General features: G+C 48.0%; 2 protein-coding genes across 7 annotated transcripts in view; one reads left to right on the plus strand and one right to left on the minus strand.

The window, feature by feature from the left end:
- The first annotated feature begins 1,305 nt into the window (after positions 1–1,305).
- TMEM243 (transmembrane protein 243) lies at positions 1,306–20,823 on the plus strand. Of its 3 annotated transcripts, none has more exons than XM_028745416.2 (5): positions 1,306–1,749; positions 3,605–3,944; positions 17,380–17,430; positions 19,437–19,484; positions 20,198–20,823. In XM_028745416.2, exons 2-5 carry the CDS (start codon positions 3,867–3,869, stop codon positions 20,318–20,320), a joined length of 300 nt encoding a protein of 99 aa, XP_028601249.1. In that variant the 5' UTR covers positions 1,306–1,749; positions 3,605–3,866; the 3' UTR covers positions 20,321–20,823. The 3 variants fall into 3 exon arrangements, with proteins under 3 accessions (XP_028601249.1, XP_028601247.1, XP_028601248.1); XM_028745414.2 differs by having other exon boundaries at positions 1,310–1,749; positions 19,437–19,541; XM_028745415.2 differs by lacking the exon at positions 1,306–1,749 and adding an exon at positions 2,031–2,358 and having other exon boundaries at positions 19,437–19,541.
- DMTF1 (cyclin D binding myb like transcription factor 1) overlaps positions 20,520–21,745 on the minus strand; it is a 33,412-nt gene continuing 32,186 nt past the window's right edge. For all 4 annotated transcript variants that reach the window (XM_028745410.2, XM_077935699.1, XM_028745413.2 and 1 more), the window contains one exon: positions 20,520–21,719. In XM_028745410.2, the coding sequence (XP_028601243.2) occupies positions 21,610–21,719 (110 nt within the window). In that variant the 3' untranslated portion in view covers positions 20,520–21,609. The remainder of the gene's footprint in view (positions 21,720–21,745) is intronic.

Here is a 21,745-nt window from a genome sequence, read left to right on the forward strand (position 1 = left end):
GGCACCCACTAGAAGTGGCATCAGCTTTCCAAGCCAATAAGGTTGTTCCTATTTGCAAAATCTAAACCACTCAACAGTTATAGGTGGTCAAGTCTCCTGTTGTATTTATCTCTTCCCTCCCTCCCTCCCTCCCTCTTTTCCTTTAAAAAAATTATGGTTAAATCACAAAGCTACCAGGGGTCCAGTTTACTCCTGTTGCAATGATTTGGTAAGTGAAAATATCAAGCGCTCAAGCTAGCTGAGGTCAATTATATATCCCTAACAATTTATTAAAATAGAGTAGAAGAAGAAGAGTTTGGATTTGATATCCCGCTTGATCACTACCCGAAGGAGTCTCAAAGCGGCTAACATTCTCCTTTCCCTTCCTCCCCCACAACAAACACTCTGTGAGGTGAGTGGAGCTGAGAGACTTCAGAGAAGTGTGACTGGCCCAAGGTCACCCAGCAGCTGCAGGTGGAGGAGCGGAGATGCGAACCCGGTGCACCAGATTATGAGTCCTGGAATGAGTGCTGGAATGTAGCATTTTGCTTGTATCATAAGTTCCATTTTGTTGTGGTTATACCACTTCAAAAGTACTGCAGTATATTCGCCTCCCCATTTTTGTCATTTTTAAAAAAATGTGTATCTGTGTCTAGAAAACAAATAAACAAATAATAAAAAAGTAAATTATACCCTTGATGCTAGAGTTAACATTTTCATTTTGCAAACTTGCAACACTGGTTCTCTATTTTGAAAGGGGGTACATGCTCAAAAAAAACAATGCAATGCTGAGCATATCAGGTATTGAATCTCACTCTGGAAAAAGCTGAGCAAATGTCAACATTTTTTCACTCAGACTTTCCCTAGCCCTTAAGGGCAGACCCTATTTTACGTGTTGTAATCCTTCCTCTTTTTCTTTACACTTTTATACTACTACATCATTGCTTTTATGTTTTATATTGTACATCGTTAACAAATTTTTTAAAAAGTGGTTTATAAATGCTTAAAATGTTTACAGTATTAATTTACAAAGGTATTTGTATACCACTTTCTTACAATATCAGGGATAAAACTGTTAGCACATCTCGAAAGCTAAGCAGAGTTTGGTATGGTTTCGAATTGGATGGGAGCACCGTGTGCTGGGATTCGTGCATCGCATTAATAAAGTTAATACTTTTAGATCATTTTTCTTTCTGAGTAAACCCAGGGCCATATATTGTGTCTGCAGAGCCCATTTCCTCCAAACGAGATGCAGTTTGCATGCATGCGGATGGATGGGCAACAGTCAGGCAGCAAGCTAGCAGGCAGACAAACGGGATGAGTCTCCCAGGGTGAAAAACCCTCCTTCTCGTTTCCTTTGAAAACTCTGCCCAGCTCGCGCCTCGTTCCCCGCAAGCCGTTTCGCCCCCCGGAGGAAATCAGGACCCTGGGACGCTGTCGGCTTTCCCTCTCCTCTCTCTCCGTCTCCTGCGCTGCGGCGGACGGGGCTCCCGGAGCCCCGCCAGCAGCTCCTTCCCCCGCGGAAAAGCCCCGTCCCGGTTTGCAGCAAGGGGCGGGTCTGGCCCGCGTCGCCATTGGCGGAGCCAGCCGAGCCCATGAGCTCACAGAGGAAGGCCGGGCTCCCATTAAGGGCGGCTGCTGCTGCTGCTGCTGGTTTGCGACACTTGGCGAGAGGAGGATTATCCGGCCGAGCGGGGAGCAGGAACTTGCCGCCGCCGCCGCCGCCGCTCTTTCCCCAAAGGGGCTTCTTCTCCCGGGCGCCTCGCTCAGGTAGGGGCGGGCGGGGAGGCGGCCTTCCTTTGCGGAGCGGCGTGTTGCCGTTTGCTGGGCGGGGGGGGGGGGGCTCGCACGTGGTTCTCCCCCCTCGGAAGCCGAGAGGGAGCTGCCAAGGTCTTCTTCCCTGGGCTCTCCCAAGCGCTGCAAGGCGCTCTTCCTCAGAGTCCTGGCCGGGGCGCGGGGGGGGGGCGGGGGTGTTGCTGCAACTCAGGCCGCCGCCGCCGCCGCCGCTGCTGCTGCTGCAGATCCCCGGGCAGAGAAGGGCTGCTCAGTCCCGGGCTGGCGGCGGCGGCGGCTGCTTTCCAGGGGGAGGGGAGAGGGACCTTCGCCTTCCGAGTTGATCGAAAGTGCTCGAGGGAGAGCGAAAGTTTGTGGCGCTTTGGCTTAAAATGGAACAGGTCCTTTTAGAATCTGGGCCGCCGCCGGTATCCGGCTGTAAGGAAACCTGGTTTAAAACAGGGGAGGAGACGTAAGCCCCCCCCCCCGCGCCGCCCGGTGGCAGGATGTGTAGGAGCAGTCGGTCGCCTCTTCTTCGGTTAGCGCGGTGGCTCCCGCATCTCATCGTCAGTGGATCCCTCTGGCTGGCTTCTTCGGTCGAACCAGGTGCAGTTTTTGTTCTCAGTCCCGGGGTTTCTGTTCACGAGGTTAAACTGCCCCTACAGCTCTCCTGTCATTGTGCATATTTCCTCAAATATGTATATGTAAAATTATTTGCATGCCATCTTTTCACAGTTCAAACCGTGCTCCAGGTGGCTTATGGCACCCCCAAAAATGTATAATTGCAACGTAACTAAAGCAGCCATAAATAAATTAAATGTTAAAAAAATACACAGCCAAACTGAGCTGTATAAATTGCAGGGTCTAAAATAAATATTCAAGATATTTAAACAGCAACGGCCTCCACCCACCAACAAAACCTTCTAAACAACCCCCCAGCGGAAGAGTCTGCTCAGCAGTCTCTGCTTCTGCAGCTGGAGTCAATCTGCCCCCCCCCCCACAGGTGATAGGCCTCCCTCCCAGTTCTGGCCACAGCCCCTGCACAGCTCCTGGGCTTGCCTCCAAGGAAGCCTGCTGAGGCAGGAGCGTGTCTGTTTGCGGACTGCAGCTGCGCTCTCCTGCCTGGGGTCTGAGGGCTCCCTTTCCCATTCCATAGGCAGAGGCGCTTCACCTGGAAAGGTGGCTCTTGCCTGTGACACCTGGCAAAGAAGAATTTGTATCTGCTGCACTTGCAGTGCAATGAGGTGACAGGATGCTGAGACAGTAGGATGGACCTGAGGGAGGTTGCTGCTGCTGCATGTGAGAATGAAAGGGAAATGCTCCCAGCCGGAAGGAAGGTTTTGCAGCCTTGCCTTCTGCATGGGATGCTCTGGTTTTCTGTTTGCAGGGAGGAGAGTTCGACACAAGGCAGCATTCGGAGCGGTAACCCCCCTCTCTTTCTGCAGCCTGAAGTGGTAACAACAGCCCATTCTACTGCCTCTGAGTTAGGCCATTAGTCGGGCTCAGCCCCTTGGCCAGGGTTCCAGTCTCTCCCAGTCCTACCTGGAGATGTTAGAGATTGAACCCGGAACCTTTGGGATGCAGAGCAGCAGCTGCTGTGCCTCTGAGCTGCATCCTTCCTGCACCTCTTCTGTGTGTGTAAAACAGGCCAAAGAGGGGGCTTGAAGGGGGGGGGGGGCGAGAATGAGAAGAGTCACCTGTGCAATATAATCCTGAAATGGAGGATAGTTCTCCATTAGTTCATGATAGTTCAGGAGCAGAACCAAAACTTTGGAACCGTGGGTCGTGTTGTTGGGTGGGTCGTGTATGCCATGTTCCTACTGAGTCTTCTTTCTCTTCTTCTTCTTCCCAGCTCTTGATCATGAGGAAGGGAGTCGTGGTTTGGAGGAGAGGAGGCTGGGTTCCCTGGCTTTGAACGCCCAAGTTGTATGCAGCCTGCGGAGCAACAAGAGAAATGCGTTTTCCATAAATAAACTCTTCCCTCCGCCTGATGCTGCGGCTGCTTTTTGCCCCAGGCTCCAGGCCTCTGAGACAAGGACTGGGTCTGTTCTGAGAGGATCTGCCGATGTGGGAGTGAGAGATCACAGCCAAGCTTGAGAAGAGTTGGGGGAACAATGGAGGACTTTACCACCCGGACATATGGGACCAGAGGGCTGGACAACAGACCTCTCTTTGGAGAGACTTCGCCAAGGGTAAAACGAAATCCTTCGTGTCCCTTCTCTCCTCCAAGAAGGGGGCTTGTTTGCGGGGCTGGCCCAGGGCAGTGGGGGGCTGCTAGAGGGCTGCGCTGGTGCTCCCTGAGCTCCGGCGCAGTGTGGCAAGCAATGGTGGCTGCAGCTGGGCTCAAGCCTGGCTGTGCGCAAGCCCAAAAGCTTCAGCTGGTTGCTGCTTTGAAAAAGACCCTGGGATGTATCTCTGCTGGTTCGTTGGTACCTCTGAACAGAGGGCTGCCCTGAGCAGCTGTGTAAGTGTTGGGGAGTTTCATTGGAAGTATGGGCGATGGTGGGCATTCGTTGCTCTCTCTCTCCCCACCCCCACCCCTTGTGGCTGGCAACTCACATCCTTGGTGAGGTGGTGTGTCAAGGAGGACACATTATAGTTGTGCAATGTGTACAAGCCTTGCACCATCACATGCCCATATCATGCAGTATGGAAAAGCCTTGCTTCCTCATGGGCTTTGCTGATACTGAGCACATAGTCAAACGGCTGCAGCACAAAAGTGTTTCCTATGACAAACTTACCTTGGAATTCTCTTGTCTTGGGTTAGATTATTTCAAGGCCTTTTCTCCTGTAGCAAATTGAACCTTGTAACGTTGCCCTCTGAATTGCATTAGTCAATGCAGTGCTTCCATATGAATGCCCGTGCTCGTCTTATTACAGTGGTACCTCTGGTTACATACGCTTCAGGTTACATACGCATCAGGTTACAGATTCCGCTAACCCAGAAATATTACCTTGGGTTAAGAACTTTGCTTCAGGATGAGAAATCGTGCTCCGGCGGTGCAGCAGCAGCGGGAGGCCCCATTAGCTAAAGTGGTGCTTCAGGTTAAGAACAGTTTCAGGTTAAGTACGGACCTCCAGAACGCATTAAGTACTTAACCCGAGGTACCACTGTATTGACCATACTATGCAAGAATTCTTATTTTTGAAATTATTTATGGAACACTGTATCATTGATTGCACAGTGCTTCTTAACTTGCTCTTCCCATCAAGACCTCTTTTATTCTTTTGTAAGAGAACAGCTGCGTAGACCAGTGGCGGGCATCTGTTGGGGCTGTTGGATCATTTTCTAGGCTCTTATTTGGTTCCTTGGTCTGAGTGGTCTCTGGGGGTGCGGGAGCAAGAGGGTTGCAGCAGACTTGGCATGGCTCTGCACCTCTTGCACATTCTGCAGCCCACAAAAAAATGTAAGCTTAGTATGTTGCATGCAGACCCTGATGTGCACTGCTCTCAGTAACTGCCGATGGTGCTGGTTTACGTGGCACTCTTCCAACAGTGTGCGCATGCATAAACATACATTTTACAAAATTGCCACACTGCCTTTAACACTTGAACCCAAGGTGGCTTATGGGAAATAGTGTCTGTGCCGGGTATATTGTCAATGCTAGCAATTTTGAGGTGTTCCTAGCATCCTTGGTGATGTTGCAGGAGACATTGTTGGCATTTGTCTGGGGTGAAGTCAAACACTGGGTTGGCAGTACCAAAGTGATCTCTTTGGGGTGCAAGCCTGTGTCGTGTGTCTGGAGGTCCTGGGCTGCCCAGATGACAAGACTCCCCTCTCGGCCTCACTGATGGGGTCGAAAGGAAAGCGAGCATGACATTGGGCACCAGCTTGGCTGCCAGAAGGAGGCGGACAAGGCGCCATCTTGGGGACTCCGCTCCGGATTTGTGTAGGGTCTTTTCGTCTCCCAAAGATATTTCGCAAGGCAGCAGAGGGTTAGTATCAGAGTTTTCCTTCTCCTAGATGGGCTCCCTTCCCATCTGCCCCTCGCTTCCCTCTACAGCACATGCAGAAACCACCTCCTTGACTGTTGGACCCACTCTTGGTCTCGTCTGCTCCATGCACCAGAGCCTGTCTTCGTATGCAGGGGAAGCTCCTAACGCCCTGGGGGTTTGAGACCCATCAACCACCCTCACCTTCTAGGAGCCACAGGTGAGAGCTGAGTGCAGGGTCGGGACCCAAGGTGGACATAGTACCCCAGAAGGAGCCCAACATGTGTCCCACCAGAGGTACCACGTCTCCTGTCCCCTAACACCCCATAAGCCCCAGGAGACTCTGCAGTGCGTGATTTCAGAGGCACATCTTGGCTGATGTCACATGAAGCCAGAATTGTGTCCCCAGCATGCATTGCAGCTCTGCAAAGCATGCTGGGTAATGCTTCTCAGCTCGCCTGCCACTTGGGCCAGGACATCCCCTCCCTCCTTTTTTGGCTGTGGTTAGAGATGCTTTCTAGGAAACCTCTGAGACCATGCTGCTTTTGTGCTTCATTTCTTTCTGGCCGTGAAACACGATGGTGAGCTTTACTCCTTGCCTTCTCTCCCCCTCCCACACTTGGTCTTGGCTGGCAGCATGAAGATGGGGTCTCTGCCCCTTTATTGTGTTCACTAAGAATGGTTTAAAACATGAGGGCTTATTGGGCACTACTTTCTTAACGTGTTTAGGTAAAGGTAAAGGGACCCCTGACCATTAGGTCCAGTTGTGGCCGACTCTGGGGTTGCGGCGCTCATCTCGCTTTATCGGCCGAGGGAGCCGGCGTACAGCTTCCGGGTCATGTGGCCAGCATGACTAAGCCGCTTCTGGTGAAACCAAAGCAGCGCACAGAAATGCCGTTTACCTTCCCGCCGGAGCGGTACCTATTTATCTACTTGCACTTTGACGTGCTTTCGAACTGCTAGTTGGCAGGAGCAGGGACCGAGCAACGGGAGCTCACCCTGTCACGGGGATTCAAACCGCCGACCTTCTGATCAGCAAGCCCTAGGCTCTGTGGTTTAACCCACAGCGCCACCCACATCCCTAACGTGTTTATAAATGTCATTTATAATATCACAAAGCAATAGTATTTCAGATAGTAATGACAACATAATTTTAAAAATCGTTGAAGAGCAGGCACAAGAACAAAAGGAAAAGCACAAGAACAAAAGGAAAAGAAAGGAAAGCTAAGTAATTCATAGGAGAGAGAAAGAAAGAGAGCAATGGTTGCAGCTTATATTGAAAACTAAACTCCTTGAGAAATGTTGATTTTGTTAACCAAACAATGTTCCTCTACAGTGGTACCTTGGTTTAAGAACAGCTTAGTTTATGAACAACTTGGAAATAGAACGCTGCAAACCCGGAAGTAGGTGTTCCGGTTTGTGAACTTTGCCTTGGAAGCTGAACATGTTTCGCTTCCTGTTGAGTGTAGATGTGATATTTGAAGCTTTTGTTTTTGCCATTTTGTTTGTGTTTTTGTTTGTGTGGCTTGTTTTGACTGACTTGTTCTTTGTTTTGTGGGACTGACTTGTGACTGTGGCTTGTGACTTCGTTTTTGTGACTGTGTGGAACCCAGTTCAGCTGCTGATTGATTGATTGTGTGACTGCAGAAATGGATAAAAGCCCCCCCATCCAAACAATGACTATCATCAGTGCACGTAAGAAAAAAATTAATTTTAATTTTTATCCTCTACATACTGTCTTATTTATTTTATAGTACAGTATTATTGCTTTCATTTTATGGTCTCGTTAGATAGTAAAATTCATGTTAAATTGCTGTTTTAGGGGTTTTTAAAAGTCTGGAACGGATTAATCTATTTTGCATTACTTTCTATGGGAAAACACGCCTTGGTTTTAGAACGCTTTGGTTTTGGAACAGATGAAGTTTGGGAACTAAGGTACCACTGTATTTAAAAAAGCTGGTTTGAAATGCTGGATATTTGGGGAGTTTTGCAGTAGAGAGAGATGCAAGTGCTTCTTCCTGCAGACATTCCTTCTGGGCAGACTGGCTCTCTCTGAAGCCATGCAAAAGACCTCTGGTGAGGTAGTAGCTGAAGCAGGGGGAAAAATGCCATTTTATCCTTTGGCTTCTGTGTTGAATGCTGAATAACTGCTACTTCCAGTTGACTTTGCTTGTAGGCAGCCGTCAATAATATTTTTGTGGGCCCCTTCAGAACTCCTGATTGTGTTTCTGAAAACTTTGAGCCCTGCCTTGCTTCGGGATTGATAGCTGCATTGGGGATGATGTCTGCCGTGCTTGCAGAAGTGCCCAGCCTCTCCTGTTGGGACTAGTGGTGTCCTCTGCCCAGGACCCTGGAGGGCCACTGCCAGTCAGAGGAGACACAACCAAGCTTTGGCAGCCCGGTGGACGGACTCCTAGGATAAAAGAAGAGCCAGCCCAGAGCAAGGAGCTTGCTTGAATTGCTTAGTATTAATTCGTGAGTGTGAGACTGCGGATGCAATCTTAGACTTGTCTCTGGGAGCTAGCCCATGGTTTTTCATGGATGCCTACTCCCAAGTAGGCATGTTTGGGATTGCAGCCTAACTTTGCAGGATAAAGTCAGCCATCAGCAGATCCTCCCGGAGCTAGCGGTAGGGGCCTGCACATGTTTACTTGGGAGTAAATGCTACTGTATTGGGGGGGGGGGGGTTGCTGTCCAAGGGGAGAGGATTCTTCCCTGTTGGCTGATTGTTTGTCTGCAAGGTGGTCTTTACTATACAAGCCTTTCTCTTCTGGGGAGAATTGCATTAGTGGCTACCATTCCTTGGTCTGAGCATGGAAATGATAAATATGCATAAGTAGGTTGGGAAAATGCAGCTCAGCTGATCTTGCAATGTCGGCCTCAACTTGCTGACCTCATGGCAGGCATTCCCCTCCTGCATTCCTGATTTACAAGAACCTCCCTCCCTTCCCTCCCTCCCTCCCTCCCTCCCTCCCTCCCTTCCTTCCTTCCTTCCTTGTGTTGGGAGGACACGCCAGCTCATAATGTGAAAAGTGATTCTGCCTTCTTCCTTTAATAACACTTCCAGCCAGCCTTGCAAATAAGCCTAGAAAAGTTACCAGTCCTCAAGTTTTTTGTGATTAGCCTGAGACTTGATGCTGGCCAGGAAGGAGGGGAAGTGCCAGCCAATCAGCCTTTTGTTTATTCATCTGTTATTTACTTAGAGTCAGTGTTAGGAATTAGCCAGGTTGTTTAGTTGCAACCATGTGGTGATCTCTGAGTGCCAGGTTGGCAGCTGACATCTCCAGTTTTAAGTAGGCAAGCAAAGAGCTTCCTTCCTGCATTTGTCTCCCACCTTTTTCTGCAAGGAGTGCCTAGTTCATGTCCCTCCTCAGTTAATCCCTGCATTGACTCTCTGAAGGAGGTTAAGAGGCTGTGACTGGCTCCAAGGTCACCCAGTGAACTTCATGGCTGAGGGGATTTGAACCCCAATCTGACACACGAACCACTACACCCCACTGGCTTCCTAGGGTACTTCTGCTATGAGATAAATTAAGTAGGTAAATAAATATGGGGAAAGCAAAATGTCACTTAGAGAAGGAGCTGAAATATTTTCCTTGAGACGTGAATTTGTTTTATTCTGGATTATTTTATTTGAGGTTTTAATGTGTTGTAAACCACTTTTGAGGTTTTTTCCTTTAAAATATAAAGTGGTATAGAAATGAAATGAAAAGTAATTCTAGTAAAAAATCGCATTGCGAAAAAGGCGCCTAGACATTCTGTTGTGGTGACTGAAATCATTTGGTGATTAGCTTATTAAGCTGAGTTTCTAATACTGCTTGCAGCATTTATGTACCAAGAAGAACAGTTTTCTGGGCTCTTAGCAGGCTGGTTTTTAAAAAGTATTCTACCAAGCGGAATGATCTTGTGTTGCTTTCTGCTTCCGCCACCCTCATCCTGCCATTGTTTCTGTGATGGCTGGGAAGATACTTCCTTTCCTGTAGGGTGAGCGCAGAAGCGGATGGATCTGCTCTTCTGCTCATTTGCCTGCATGGGATTCCTGGTCGCCTGGGGTGACTAGTCAAGCTGATAAACACAAGGCAGCTTTAAGTTGCAGTTTACCTCTTTCATCCTGCTCTGATCCTTCCTCCATGGTGCTCGGTGCACAAGGGCTCTCTGAGAAATGAACCGAGGACAAAGGGCCCACCTACGGAGCTTGGGGTGTCCCTCCGATTTGCTGCCTCTCTACTGTATCAGAAGCCTTTTGATCTTTCAATCACTTCTGGCACAGAATCTCTGGAGAACAACACACCGTCCAAGGTTCCTGTCCCTTTTCTGGATGTGTCTTGTTCCCGGGGCCAGCCCAGGTTAAGCAGCCACCTCGGCTGGTGGATGCCCCCGAGTCCCGTCCCCCCCATGGACACCCTGCACTGTCACCTCCCCTGGTGCCAATTTCTGGCAAGATCTTGCTGAAATCTTGTGAGATCCTGCGAGATTTTGTTGAGGTGCCGGTGCCATTTTCTGGCAGCAGGCACAGCAGTTGCTGTTTCACCTTGAGTGGCCAAAGGGGTCTTGCTGCCCCCGCTCATTGGACTTAGGGCACAGACCCAGCCTTGTGCAGAAACACTGGAGAGCTGGTCAACCTTATTCTTGTGCCACACATGCGTCAGCTTAGTTGAATCCTGCCGCCAGGTTGGTACTTGCTGGGTCTTGTTCAAGAAGACGAAGAAGCTGCGGGGACGGGGGGAGTGGATGGATTTGAGGGGAGCAAGTGACCATTTGGGCCTGTTTTGAGGCATTTGTCTGACCAGTTGAGCAGATGGGTCTGGAGGGGTGAAGTTTGTTGACCTTCCCCTGTCCTCCCAGGCTGTGTGGATGTGCCTGATGCTCTGTGTGGAATTTTGTCCCTTAAAGTGCCAGCGGCTGTACGGCGTCCATGGTCTCCGTGTTGTGACTCTGCTGGCCGTTGTGAGTGTGGAGCTGCTCTTGGTGAACGCTGTGAGCGATCCACTTTCCAGCTCTGGAGCTGCAGAGGGGTGTGGCGATCATGCAAGTGTGCCCATGTGCAAGGCGGATACATGGGCAGTGCCCTCTCCATGCTCTCTAAATAACTGGTTTGTTTACGTGGGCCTTGTGGCATTTGCACCTCTGGCTTGCTGCTTCGCATGGGTGGATGTGTGGAAAGGGGCGTCTGGACTATTCTAGTTCTCCTTGCAGCTGAGGAGAGTACCTCCTGTCACACTGAGAGATGCCTAGCCTAGTGCTGCAGAATTTCTTCACCCGGCAGATGCAAAGCCCTCTTTCAGGCTGGTGGTCTTAAAGCGGGGCTGCCTAACCTTGAGCTCCCATCTTCCCCGATTCCTGGCCATACTAGCAGAGAGATGGAGGACTTTGGGTTCCAGCTGCATCACGAAGGCTACAGGTTGGGCCCCCTTGGGGAAGTTCCTCTGGTGGCCAGGCTTTGTGGGGCTGGTGGGGAGGGAGATGCGGCTCTGTGACACGCAGCCTTAAGAAAGGCTGGATAGCCTTTTCAAACCAAGAGACGCGGCCAGCTCCTTGACAGCTCTTCCACTCCCTCGGTTTCCTTGTGTGAGGTTTGTTCGCAGTGCAGAACCAAAGAGATGCTGGTTGGTGGATGATGTCCATCCGGCCTCCCTCATGAAAAAACCCAGATTATGGCAGATTTGGAAAACTGATGTCCCACACAAATGTGGGTGTGTTAGAGTGCTCTACTATGAAAACGATTCTGTTAACCTTGAGAATACAGACTTTGTATAAAACAGGAGCTCCCTTTTCACCCCCCAGCTCCAGAGTGAGCTCAGCTTGGATACTAAGATGGCAGACTTTTGTACCAGTGAACAGAAAACTTGTTCAGACGTCAGTCTTGCCTTTCCTTCCACGCTTCTGGCTGGTGGTTTTAAAATGTGCTGCACAAACTGTTCCTTGTTTGATTGTTGCATCTTGTCTTACAAGGAGACTTGCATTCTGGCCTCTGCTCAAACTTGCAGAGCTGTCCTGGTTTCATAGCCCATAGTCCTGGAATAGGTTTGCATTGCATCGTAGAGTTGGAAGGGACCCCGAGGGTCTTGCAGTCGAACGGCCTGCAGTGCAAGAGTCTCAACTACACCCTCCACCCGCTGCTTCAAATCAAAAGCCTTGGGATTCGCAGAGGCCTTGCAGTGTGGCTTCCGTGAACTTTTCGAAGCCTTTTAATTTCCCCTTGGGTTCCTCTCTGTCCCTTCATGCCCTTCGTGAAGGGTGTGGACTTGCCCACCTACTTTGCTCTATCGTGCTTTGGTTCAAAAGTTGGCCCCTTCCTTCCATCTCGTGCCGTAAGTCTGAGATTCAGCTGCTGTGCGAAACGCAGGGCCAGCCTTGGAGAGCTCCTGCCTTCCTCGCATCTGAACTGGTTTGGCAGCTGGCAAGAATCTGGGGAGAGCAAGGTGGATGTCAGGGAGTGAGCACTGCAGCCATGAAAGCTCCACTTTCTCTCTCTCTTTGTACGGCTTTGCAGTGATGCATTGACAACTGAACAACTTTCAGGGACCAAGCAATGGCCAGGCCAGAGTGACTCATCCCTAAGCAACGGCCTCTGCTAAGCAAGGAGGGCAGCGACAGGCCACTTGGCCTCCTAACTTCTAAGCTTCCCTACAACCTTCCACTGCAGTTTTCTGCTGCAGCACTGCACCTGCTGAGCACAGTATTATTGATTGAATTTATATACAGCCCTACACCCAGGGTCTCAGGATGGTTCACAGAACAAAATCAAGATATAAAGCTACAAAATACATAATAAAAATAAAGACAACCCAATAGCCCCCCCTTGATATAGCAAGAGGCACCATACAGCCCTGCTTCCTTGTTAAATATATTTTTGCCCAACCATCCCATAGCTTGGCTCCCAAGGAAACTTACCAAAAAAATCCAAACCATACCCTATCTTTCCATGTATAAGACAACCCCTGTTTTTTGAACCCAAAATTAAGAAATCGGGCCAGAGCCCAAACCTGAGCTGCCCACGCCAGACATCGAACCCGGACCCCTGTGCATTCAACATCCGTGTATGAGATGACCCCCAATATTTGACTAATTTTTTGAAGTAAAAAACATTGTCTTCTACATGGAAAAATAAGGTAATAATGGTTTGTAGAAAGGTTTAGCACATTTAAAACCCTGTTGAAATTCAGTGTGAGACTTAAGCACCTATGGTAATCTTTTCCGTTGAATCTGAGGGGACTTAATAGAACATACAAAGCTGCTTTTATACAGAGTCAAAATATTGGTCTCCCTGGCTCAGGGTCTCCAGGGCATTTTTTCCTCCTTCACGAAACAGCAATGTTGAATTTTGTATAATTAGATGTATATTTGCAGGTGTTTTTTTTAAAAATTATTATTACAATGGGGTACCTCATCAAATTAGCTCCTGGTGACCAATTAGCTTTTTGCTTTTTTACCTTACATTTAGGATGCTTAGCTGCCTCCCACTCATTCACCGTGTTGCACAGGCCTGGAACTGACCCACTTCCATTTGGTGGGTAGTTGTCTCAGGCAAAGCGAATGGGGTGGGTGGGTGATTTAGGCCTCATCTGTACTATGGATTTAAAGCAGTCCCATGCCACTTTAAACCCTCATGGCTTTCCCCACCCCAGTGCCTTTTTGGGCAGCCTCAGAGTCTTACTCCTTGAGAACTTCCTCAATTCCCCCCCTGTTCCTGAGGTTGTGTGTCGCCTAGTGAGCAATCCAGCCTGAGTCTCTGCTTCTGATCTGCTAAGCTGCCTTCTCTTGCCGGAGTATTTTTAACCTTTCCCTGGGCTAAGCTTGCCAGCAAACCATTGTGTTTCAAAGCGCTGCAGAAAGACCTCCTGAGATCAGCCTGGCGACTCCTGGACCCATGGCTTCTAACTTTGGGTTCCTGGGGCTGTGTGTGCCTTGAGGGGCTCTGAGTCCATGGGAAGGTGCTTCCCTCTCGGCTTGCCAGTTCCACCCTGGGGGTCACATTGACCTCCATTTTTCAAAATGGCCATATTGGAAAACTTGTGTTGGGGGCAGTCACTGACTGGCTGCCCTTCTCCCTCCTCGTAGAAAAGCCCCCAAGAGCCGCACACACACACTGCCCGGCTCGTGAAAAGGAGCGCTGAGCAGAACCTCCCGCCTGCATTCGCTCCATAAGATGCACACACATTTCCCCTTACTTTTTAGGAGGGAAAAAGTGTGTCTTATGGAGCGAAAAATACAGCAGTTCCCGTTTTATATCTGAGTTGCTGAATTGGCTACATGCAAGAGACTGAGGGTGCAAGAACACAGAGGATAGTTTCTTTGGAGATATTGGAAGGAAATGGCCACATGTGTGGTTCTCCCACCTGCACACTGAAGAGGTGCAGTCTTAAGAGGGATCTACTGTTTGGTTTTCTGGAACATGCAAATCCATAAACAAACCTCTGGGGGTTAAGTGTTCTTAATTGGTTACCCTGGCATCCTTTGTGTGTGCCTGACAGACGACTGTTGTCCCCTCCTCCCTTTCCAGATGGGATTTGTTGCGGCATCCCTCTTAAGCCACCAAGCTAATGGCAGCCCAGTTTCCCTATACTGGTGCCAGTGGGGACTTGCCTTTCTCCAGTCATGCTGCGGATTGGTGGTGGGCAGCAAGTTTTGCCAAGCACGTTTGGAGAGAGGAGGGGAAAACCTCTGACTTTAAGAGGAGTTGGGGCAGATTGATGGAGGATGAGTGTGGGAGGCAGTTGTGGCGTCTGTCCTGTTCTGGGCTTCCTATGCGCATCTTGTGGGCAACTCTTGAGAATTAGGCGCTGGGGTAGATGAGCCTTTGGTCACATCCAGCCAATCTCTTCTCAAGGGCATCCTGATCAAATTTGCAGATGACACCAAACTGGGAGGGGTGGCTAACACCCCAGAGGACAGGATCACACTTCAAAACAACCTTGACAGATTAGAGAACTGGGCCAAAACAAACAAGATGAACTTTAACAGGGAGAAATGTAAAGTATTGCACTTGGGCAAAAAAAATGAGAGGCGTGACACCTGGCTTGAGAGCAGTACATGTGAAAAGGATCTAGGAGTCTTGGTTGACCACAAACTTGACATGAGCCAACAGTGTGACGCGGCTGCTAAAAAAGCCAATGCAATTCTGGGCTGCATCAATAGGAGTATAGCATCTAGATCAAGGGAAGTAATAGTGCCACTGTATTCTGCTCTGGTCAGACCTCACCTGGAGTACTGTGTCCAGTTCTGGGCACCACAGTTCAAGAAGGACACTGACAAACTGGAACGTGTCCAGAGGAGGACAACCAAAATGGTCAAAGGCCTGGAAACGATGCCTTATGAGGAACGGCTAAGGGAGCTGGGCATGTTTAGCCTGGAGAAGAGGAGGTTAAGGGGTGATATGATAGCCATGTTCAAATATATAAAAGGATGTCACATAGAGGAGGGAGAAAGGCTGTTTTCTGCTGCTCCAGAGAAGCGGACACGGAGCAATGGATCCAAACTACAAGAAAGAAGATTCCACCTAAACATTAGGAAGAACTTCCTGACAGTAAGAGCTGTTTGACAGTGGAATTTGCTGCCAAGGAGTGTGGTGGAGTCTCCTTCTTTGGAGGTCTTTAAGCAGAGGCTTGACAACCATATGTCAGGAGTGCTCTGATGGTGTTTCCTGCTTGGCAGGGGGTTGGACTCGATGGCCCTTGTGGTCTATTCCAACTCTATGATTCTATGATTCTATGTTTATCAGCTGCTCTGCTGCGAACTCCCAGAGAACTATTGCAAGCCTAACCTGGAACATCTTCAAAGTAGTGTGTGGAAGCAGTTTTCCTTGTGGCGCAACCCCACACAATGCGGACACCATTGTTTAAAAGGATGGATGGATGTCACCGTGCCTTATGATACCAGCATTGCCTGTCCCTCAGTGGAACATTTTAAGCTGCATGGCAGATCTTGGGATCCCTTCCAGCTCTACAGTTCTATGGTTCTAAGCTGGCAGATATCCGTCTAGTTCACTTTTGTAAGCTAATGTGTGCATATTCATTCTCTCTCTGTGTGGCACACAATACCTTTGAGATATCTGGGGCTATGCTTCTCCCCAATGTGAGTTCCCTCCCCCCTTGTCCCTGTTGGGGACTCCCATTCCTTTGGTGGTCCCCGTTGCGGCAAAAAAATGCTAAGGAACGATCCCACTTTCTTTGGGACGCTGCATGGAGTAGTTTTGGACAGGCAGCCAGTGTTAACTGCTAATTCCCTGCAGAGGCTGCCAGATCCCATTTAATGCTATGACAACAACTGATCCTAATCCTGTTCTGGGCCCTGATTACAGCTGGGCAGGCCAGCTTGCTTCTGTTTGCATTACTTGACTTATTTCCCTCAAAGCGAGGTATTCCTCATTCTCCCCCCTCTGCCTCACCTTCGCTTGCTTGCTTTTTGTATTTGTCACCCTGCCTGCCTCCCCCCATAAAAATACTTTGGTTTCAGGGTCTGTCACCGACTAGGGAGGAGGGCAGGAATTGGAAGAGCGGTTTGGGGGTGCAATGCCCCCCAACCCCAAAATGGTCTTGGTGATATTTTGCCTCAAGAACAAATATGTAAGCAGCAAACGTTACAGTTTTCCCTATTTTACAAGGGAATACTCCAGTTGTCCGTGGTCTCTTATCTTGGGGTGAATTACTTCGTCTGCCCTGCCTTTGGGCAAACTGTTTTTAAAATGCCACAGTTGGTTACTTGGGTTGCCCTTCTTCAAGTGTCAGTCTCTTCCCCCCAGATTTTAAAAAAGTTAAATCATATGTGTGAATAAAGAAATCCTGGCCTCCTGTCTACACCCATTTTACAAGCATCTGTGTGAACGCTGAAGGCACCAGGCCATTTCCAATGTTGCTGACAGGTGAGATGGTTCTTCTTGAACTGTTCATAACCCAGGATGGTTGCTTTTCTCTTCCCTAAGTCTCCAGCCACACAGAAGGTCCCTTTGGCCAGGGCAAGCTGGGGCCGGGCAAAAGGTTTCCACCTGCTGCTTGTACTAGTTGTGGAGTTGTGAGCTCAGGCAGTCAGGCGTGTGTATCATTTTAGGAGGTAAAGCTTAGCTTTTGCAGATTGCTTCAGCGAGGGGTCATAAAAATGTTTTTGGGTTTGTGCCATTCAAAGCTATTATTTTTGTGATCGGACAGCATTTAGCTTGGTAAATCTACATTTTGATGAAGAAGCACATAAACTGCTTTTGGGAAATCAAATAATTTTAACTTTACCTTCTAAAAATGTCAGGTAATGCTTAATAATTATAATGATATAATAATATGTGGATTCAACTGCCAACCAGTTGGACGTGCAAAATAAGCTCTCAAAGTTTATTTAAACGGTGCCTGTTTTTCTGGAATTAAGCAAACCAAAAAGGTAGCCAGTTTTCAATGCTAAACATATTTGGCGTGGGGATTTGCCCAGGTGGTTAACAAATGGCTGCTTTACACAGGTGTAAACATGGATGGTTGGCACCTGAAGGTGTGAGCTGCCTTTACTAAAGGGAGAATTCACTTTTGAAGACTATAGCCTTTCCACTCTATTTTTAAATCTTTATTGCATCTACCTCTGGTATGCCTTAAAATTCTTAAGATCAAAACCTGGGCATTGAATGCAAATCTAGCAGATGTCAGCTGTTTAGAATAAGGCTTTAATAGAAATGTCAGAATGCTACAGCTAACACTGTGTTCTTCCTTCTTCCAGGATAGAATAATCAATTTAGCTGTTGGCAGCGTCACATCATTGCTGCTCATAGTAAGTATTCAAATCAGTATGGCAAACTTACAGCACAATCCTATGCAGAAGTAAGTCCTGTTCAGTTTGATGGTAGATGGGAGCAGGTCCCCAAACCAAGTCATGACACCCCTGGCTTAGAGGTTTCTTGCTGAATGGTCCTCATTGGGTTTTATTTCTAAATGAACTCATCTGCCTGGATCCCTCTGCCATTAGAGAGGCAGGTGTCCTCAGGGGCTGGGAGTGTCTTTCGCCAGCTTTGGTTGCTAAGACGGTGGTGGCTGTTCCTGGATAAGGATAGTTCGATCACAGTTGTCCATGCATGGATAACCTCAGAGTTGTGCTACTGCAGTGCACTGCCTGTGGGGCTTCTCTTGGGGCTGGGTCGAAGGCTGCAGGTGGTGCAAAAGGTAGCGGCTAACTTGCTTGTGGGGGCAAACTACGCCACCACAGGACGCCTCGCTTGCAGGATTAGCGCTAGCTGCCAATCTGCTACTGGGTCCCATTCAAGGTGTTGGTGTCAACATAGGAAGCCCCATACAGCTCAGAACCAATTGACTTGAGAGGCTGCCTTCTACGGGAATGTTTCTCCTACAAGTCCCAAAGGTCTCAGCAGCCCATTTTGCACTATCCCAAGGCAGAGCTTTCAGCATGGCTGTTCTGTGGAATAATCATACCTGTTGAGATAGAACAAGTGCCCACTTCCTGCACTTTCTGGAAACAGTTGAAAGACATTTTAGTTCCAAGCAGATTTCCCAGCTGGAAGAAGGGGTCCTGGCTTTCAGAAGCTCCTAGCCACCTTTCCCCCAGCCCTGCTGCTTCGGAGCCTTTTAACTTGACATGCTGATGGGAAGCATGCGCTCTATGGCTTCTCAACCAAGATCTCGAGAGGGAAATTTCTCTTTGCATCATGACCTGTCATAAAACTTTGTCAGCTCTCATCTCAACTCCACAATATAAACAACCCCATATGCCTGGGCTTTTCCTCAAGGGGAGATGTTCCCACCCCTTGCTCATTTTAGTTACATATTTCAAAGCTCCTCGTAGCTTAAGCATCACTGTAACACCCTTTCAGTATTTGCTAAGACCCATGTAAAAAGATGTTTTAGCATTGTTACAAAAGAGACGTCCACATAAATGTTAGTCTTTTACAACCAAAACCTATGAACTGTCCAAATGAGTGTTCCCTTCCTGAGCCAGTGGAGTTACTTGCTTCAAGTATGTGCCCTTAAAAATAGTCAAAGCATGAAAATGTTATTTGGTGTGGCACAAATGCACTGCAGCCACAACCCTTGGTGGGCTTCCAGTTTCTGCGTTCCTTAAGTGAGCCAGATGGTCAGGCAAAGGCAGTGTGCTAACTGCAGCACAGACACCCTGAATTTCCAAGGAATCCAGCGTGCAGCTGGGGCTTGACGGTCTGAAGTGGAGAAATCCTGTTGTGTGTGTGGTCTGGCAACACCAGCTAAAGTTTGCTGAGCTGGTGAGGTTCTCCTGCCCCCCGTTGAGGAATAAGCGGAAAGGAGCTCCCTGTTGTAGAAGCCTTGCTCAAAAACTCTGCAAGCTGCTGAACCAGTCAGCATTTGCCTGGCTTGTAAACCAGCACTCATGTTGTTGCCTACTTGGAGTAAGAATTGCCCTCTGAAGGAACGGGGGCGGAGGCTGGATCTCCCCCCCCCCCACTCCCATTTTAACCAAATGACCAACATAATTAAGCCTTGACCAGTCGTTTGTGTAGACATTGGAAAGCAGCATTAAGTTTTTTTGTCATCTGCTTGTAAGCCTTTGCGGAGAAGGATGGCATGCAAATTTACATGGAAATAAATGGAGCACCACCATGGTCCTCTTCAAAGGAACAGGGGCAGTTCCTGACTACAACTGGTGTGATGCTGTTTAAACAGAGGCGTGAGATGGGTTGGGCTGCATTGCATGGAAATGTAATAGGGATTCCTCGCTAGGCAATGCATCAGAACTGTGTTTCATATTCGGTGTGAGAAGTAATAGCTGTGCCCTCCCATTCTTTCCTCTAGGTCACTCTAATCAGTGCTTTTGTCTTTCCTCAACTACCTCCAAAACCGGTGAATATATTTTTTGCTTTCTGCATCTCCTTGTGTAGTGTTTCGGCTGGCATTCTTGTAAGTATTGTGACACTTGCTATGCTAAGACTAAATGGACCTGCTCAAACTGGGGGGAGGGGAGAGCAGCACCCCAAAGCCCAAGAAGGCACACAAGGGAGATGCACAGTAGTTTGTGGATTCCTCTTTGGTATATGCATGGCTAAGCAACGTGGCATCTGAGCCACAATGGAAGCTTGCTTCTTTCCATAGGGAGAAAAAGCAGTTGTTTTAGGAAATGTTGAACATGTCTATGGGGTGGGTGTTTGGAATGGGGAGGGGTTCTTTTAAGGGCCTAATTCATTAGAAAGTTGTCTACAAACTCCCATGGAAATGAGAAGAGCTGCCCTGGATTGATGCATAAATTGTAGAGTGATGGATAACACCGGGGGGGGGGGGGGGAGTGACCTATTTTGTGTGTTGAATATCATGATCTAAATCCCATTGGAGAAGCAAATTAGCATCTGCCGGTATCTGCTCCCATACTTGATGTTTTAATTTATGTGGAAGGAGCAGCGTCTTTTGGAAAAATAAAAATGACTGCCTGTTTTTACTAAAATGAGCCTAGTACAACATGGTACTTGCTTTGCCACAGAATTTGTAGGTGAAGGAGTGTCTTAACCTTTAGTTGTGCCTGCTTGAAATACTCATCTAACTAGTTTTCCCCCTCTCCTCAGATCTACTGGTATCGACAAGGAGACCTCGAGCCCAAATTTAGGAATCTAATTTACTATATCTTGTTTTCGATTATTATGTTGTGTATATGTGCCAATCTCTACTTCCATGAAGTGGGGAAATGACTCTTTGAGGGCATATCCTAAGGATTCTGGGCAACATCGTAGGAAATGCTTTCGGAATGGATTACTACCCCAGGCGAAGGCTTCATCTGAGCAAGCATCAAATGGGGACTTGCGTTTGCCATCTGCCATGACAGCTTTGTTTTTTTGGGGAGGGATAAACAGCTACCAGTGCACTTAATGAACATTCCAACTCTACACATTTTTCAGAATGGCACAAAATTTTTTCCTTGCAGGAAAAATTCATTTTTTTATTACACTGTACAAAAACTGCAGCACTGCAAATGTCTGTACTACAGTATAAATAAAAAGGCATCCTACTGTTACAGAAGACAAATAGGTTATTGTTTGTATTAAATTGAACAGTTATTTCTGCTGCCTCCCTAAGCAACCAACTGTTTTGTAAACTGCTGTCATTTTTCACATGAACAGAGAAAGTCACAGACTAAAGACAAATCGACTTCTGAGGAAGCTAATTACAGCAATAAATATTGTTTTTCTACATATCTTTGTAGTGTTGAGTCATGTTTCCTACCCAAGTTGGACTCTAAGCTCCACTTAGTGTCTCCTTTTACAGCCCTCGCATGGGGGCAGGGATAAAAACCCAGCAGCCATCACTGAACTTGTGAGACAGGATAGTCCAGGCAGCACTGACCTCCCACACTTGCAGTGATGAATTCAATTGTGAAGGTGGTTTTGGCTTCTAGAGCAGAGTTCAGAATAAGCACTGAAAGGGCTTTAAGTTCATTGCAGGGGTCAGGGTGGGAGTAAGCAGTCTCAGGCGTCCTTTTCTCCTATACTTGTGGGGAACGGATTCGGTGCATTTGATCATTCTGGGGCTACTTCATCCATCGCCAGCAACAGATAATTCTTTTGTAACCTCCTAAAGTCTAGTATTCTCAGACTAGTAGTGTTTCCATATGAAATGCACTAGAAGTAACAGTAAAGCACTGGAAAAATAGAACTCTCCTGCCACTCCTTGTTTCCTGCACTGAGGCTCTATTTTGTCCTGTTGATGCTCAAGAGCTGCTCTCTTTGCTTGCAAGACTTGCTTGTTACTGCACTATTAACCTAGAGCATCCAACTCTCTTCTTGCCAGAATCTGGTTCCAGGCTCAAGAGGAACAACCTAAGAAGCAAAAAACCTTTGATCAGCTGTGGCCACAACTTCTTTAAACCTCTTATTTGCCCAGAAAGGTGGGCTGAAGCTGTTTCAGCAAATGCTTTTCTTTCTTTGGAAACGGTGGTGCAGCACTCGGTTCTTTTTATTTTTTGCAGCACTGTGGGATGTGCTCAGTGGCAGCTCACTAAATCTTCAACATCCTTGGAGTCTTCAGAACCAGGGCTATCCAAAGAGGAGCCAATGATATGGGAGTTCTCTCCATGGTGTTGCAATATAGGATCTGTAATGAAAAAATGGTTGTGAAAA

Source organism: Podarcis muralis, chromosome 10 (assembly GCF_964188315.1).
Source record: "Podarcis muralis chromosome 10, rPodMur119.hap1.1, whole genome shotgun sequence".
In the NCBI taxonomy this organism is placed as follows: Eukaryota; Metazoa; Chordata; class Lepidosauria; order Squamata; family Lacertidae; genus Podarcis; species Podarcis muralis.

Excerpts from the sequence above, each read along its gene's own strand:
- TMEM243 (XM_028745414.2), top strand. The coding sequence starts at position 3,867 with ATGGAGGACTTTACCACCCGGACATATGGGACCAGAGGGCTGGACAAC. Across the intron at positions 3,945-17,379 it reads TTGGAGAGACTTCGCCAAGG|GATAGAATAATCAATTTAGC; the intron begins GTAAAACGAAAT and ends TCCTTCTTCCAG. Across the intron at positions 17,431-19,436 it reads TCACATCATTGCTGCTCATA|GTCACTCTAATCAGTGCTTT; the intron begins GTAAGTATTCAA and ends TCTTTCCTCTAG.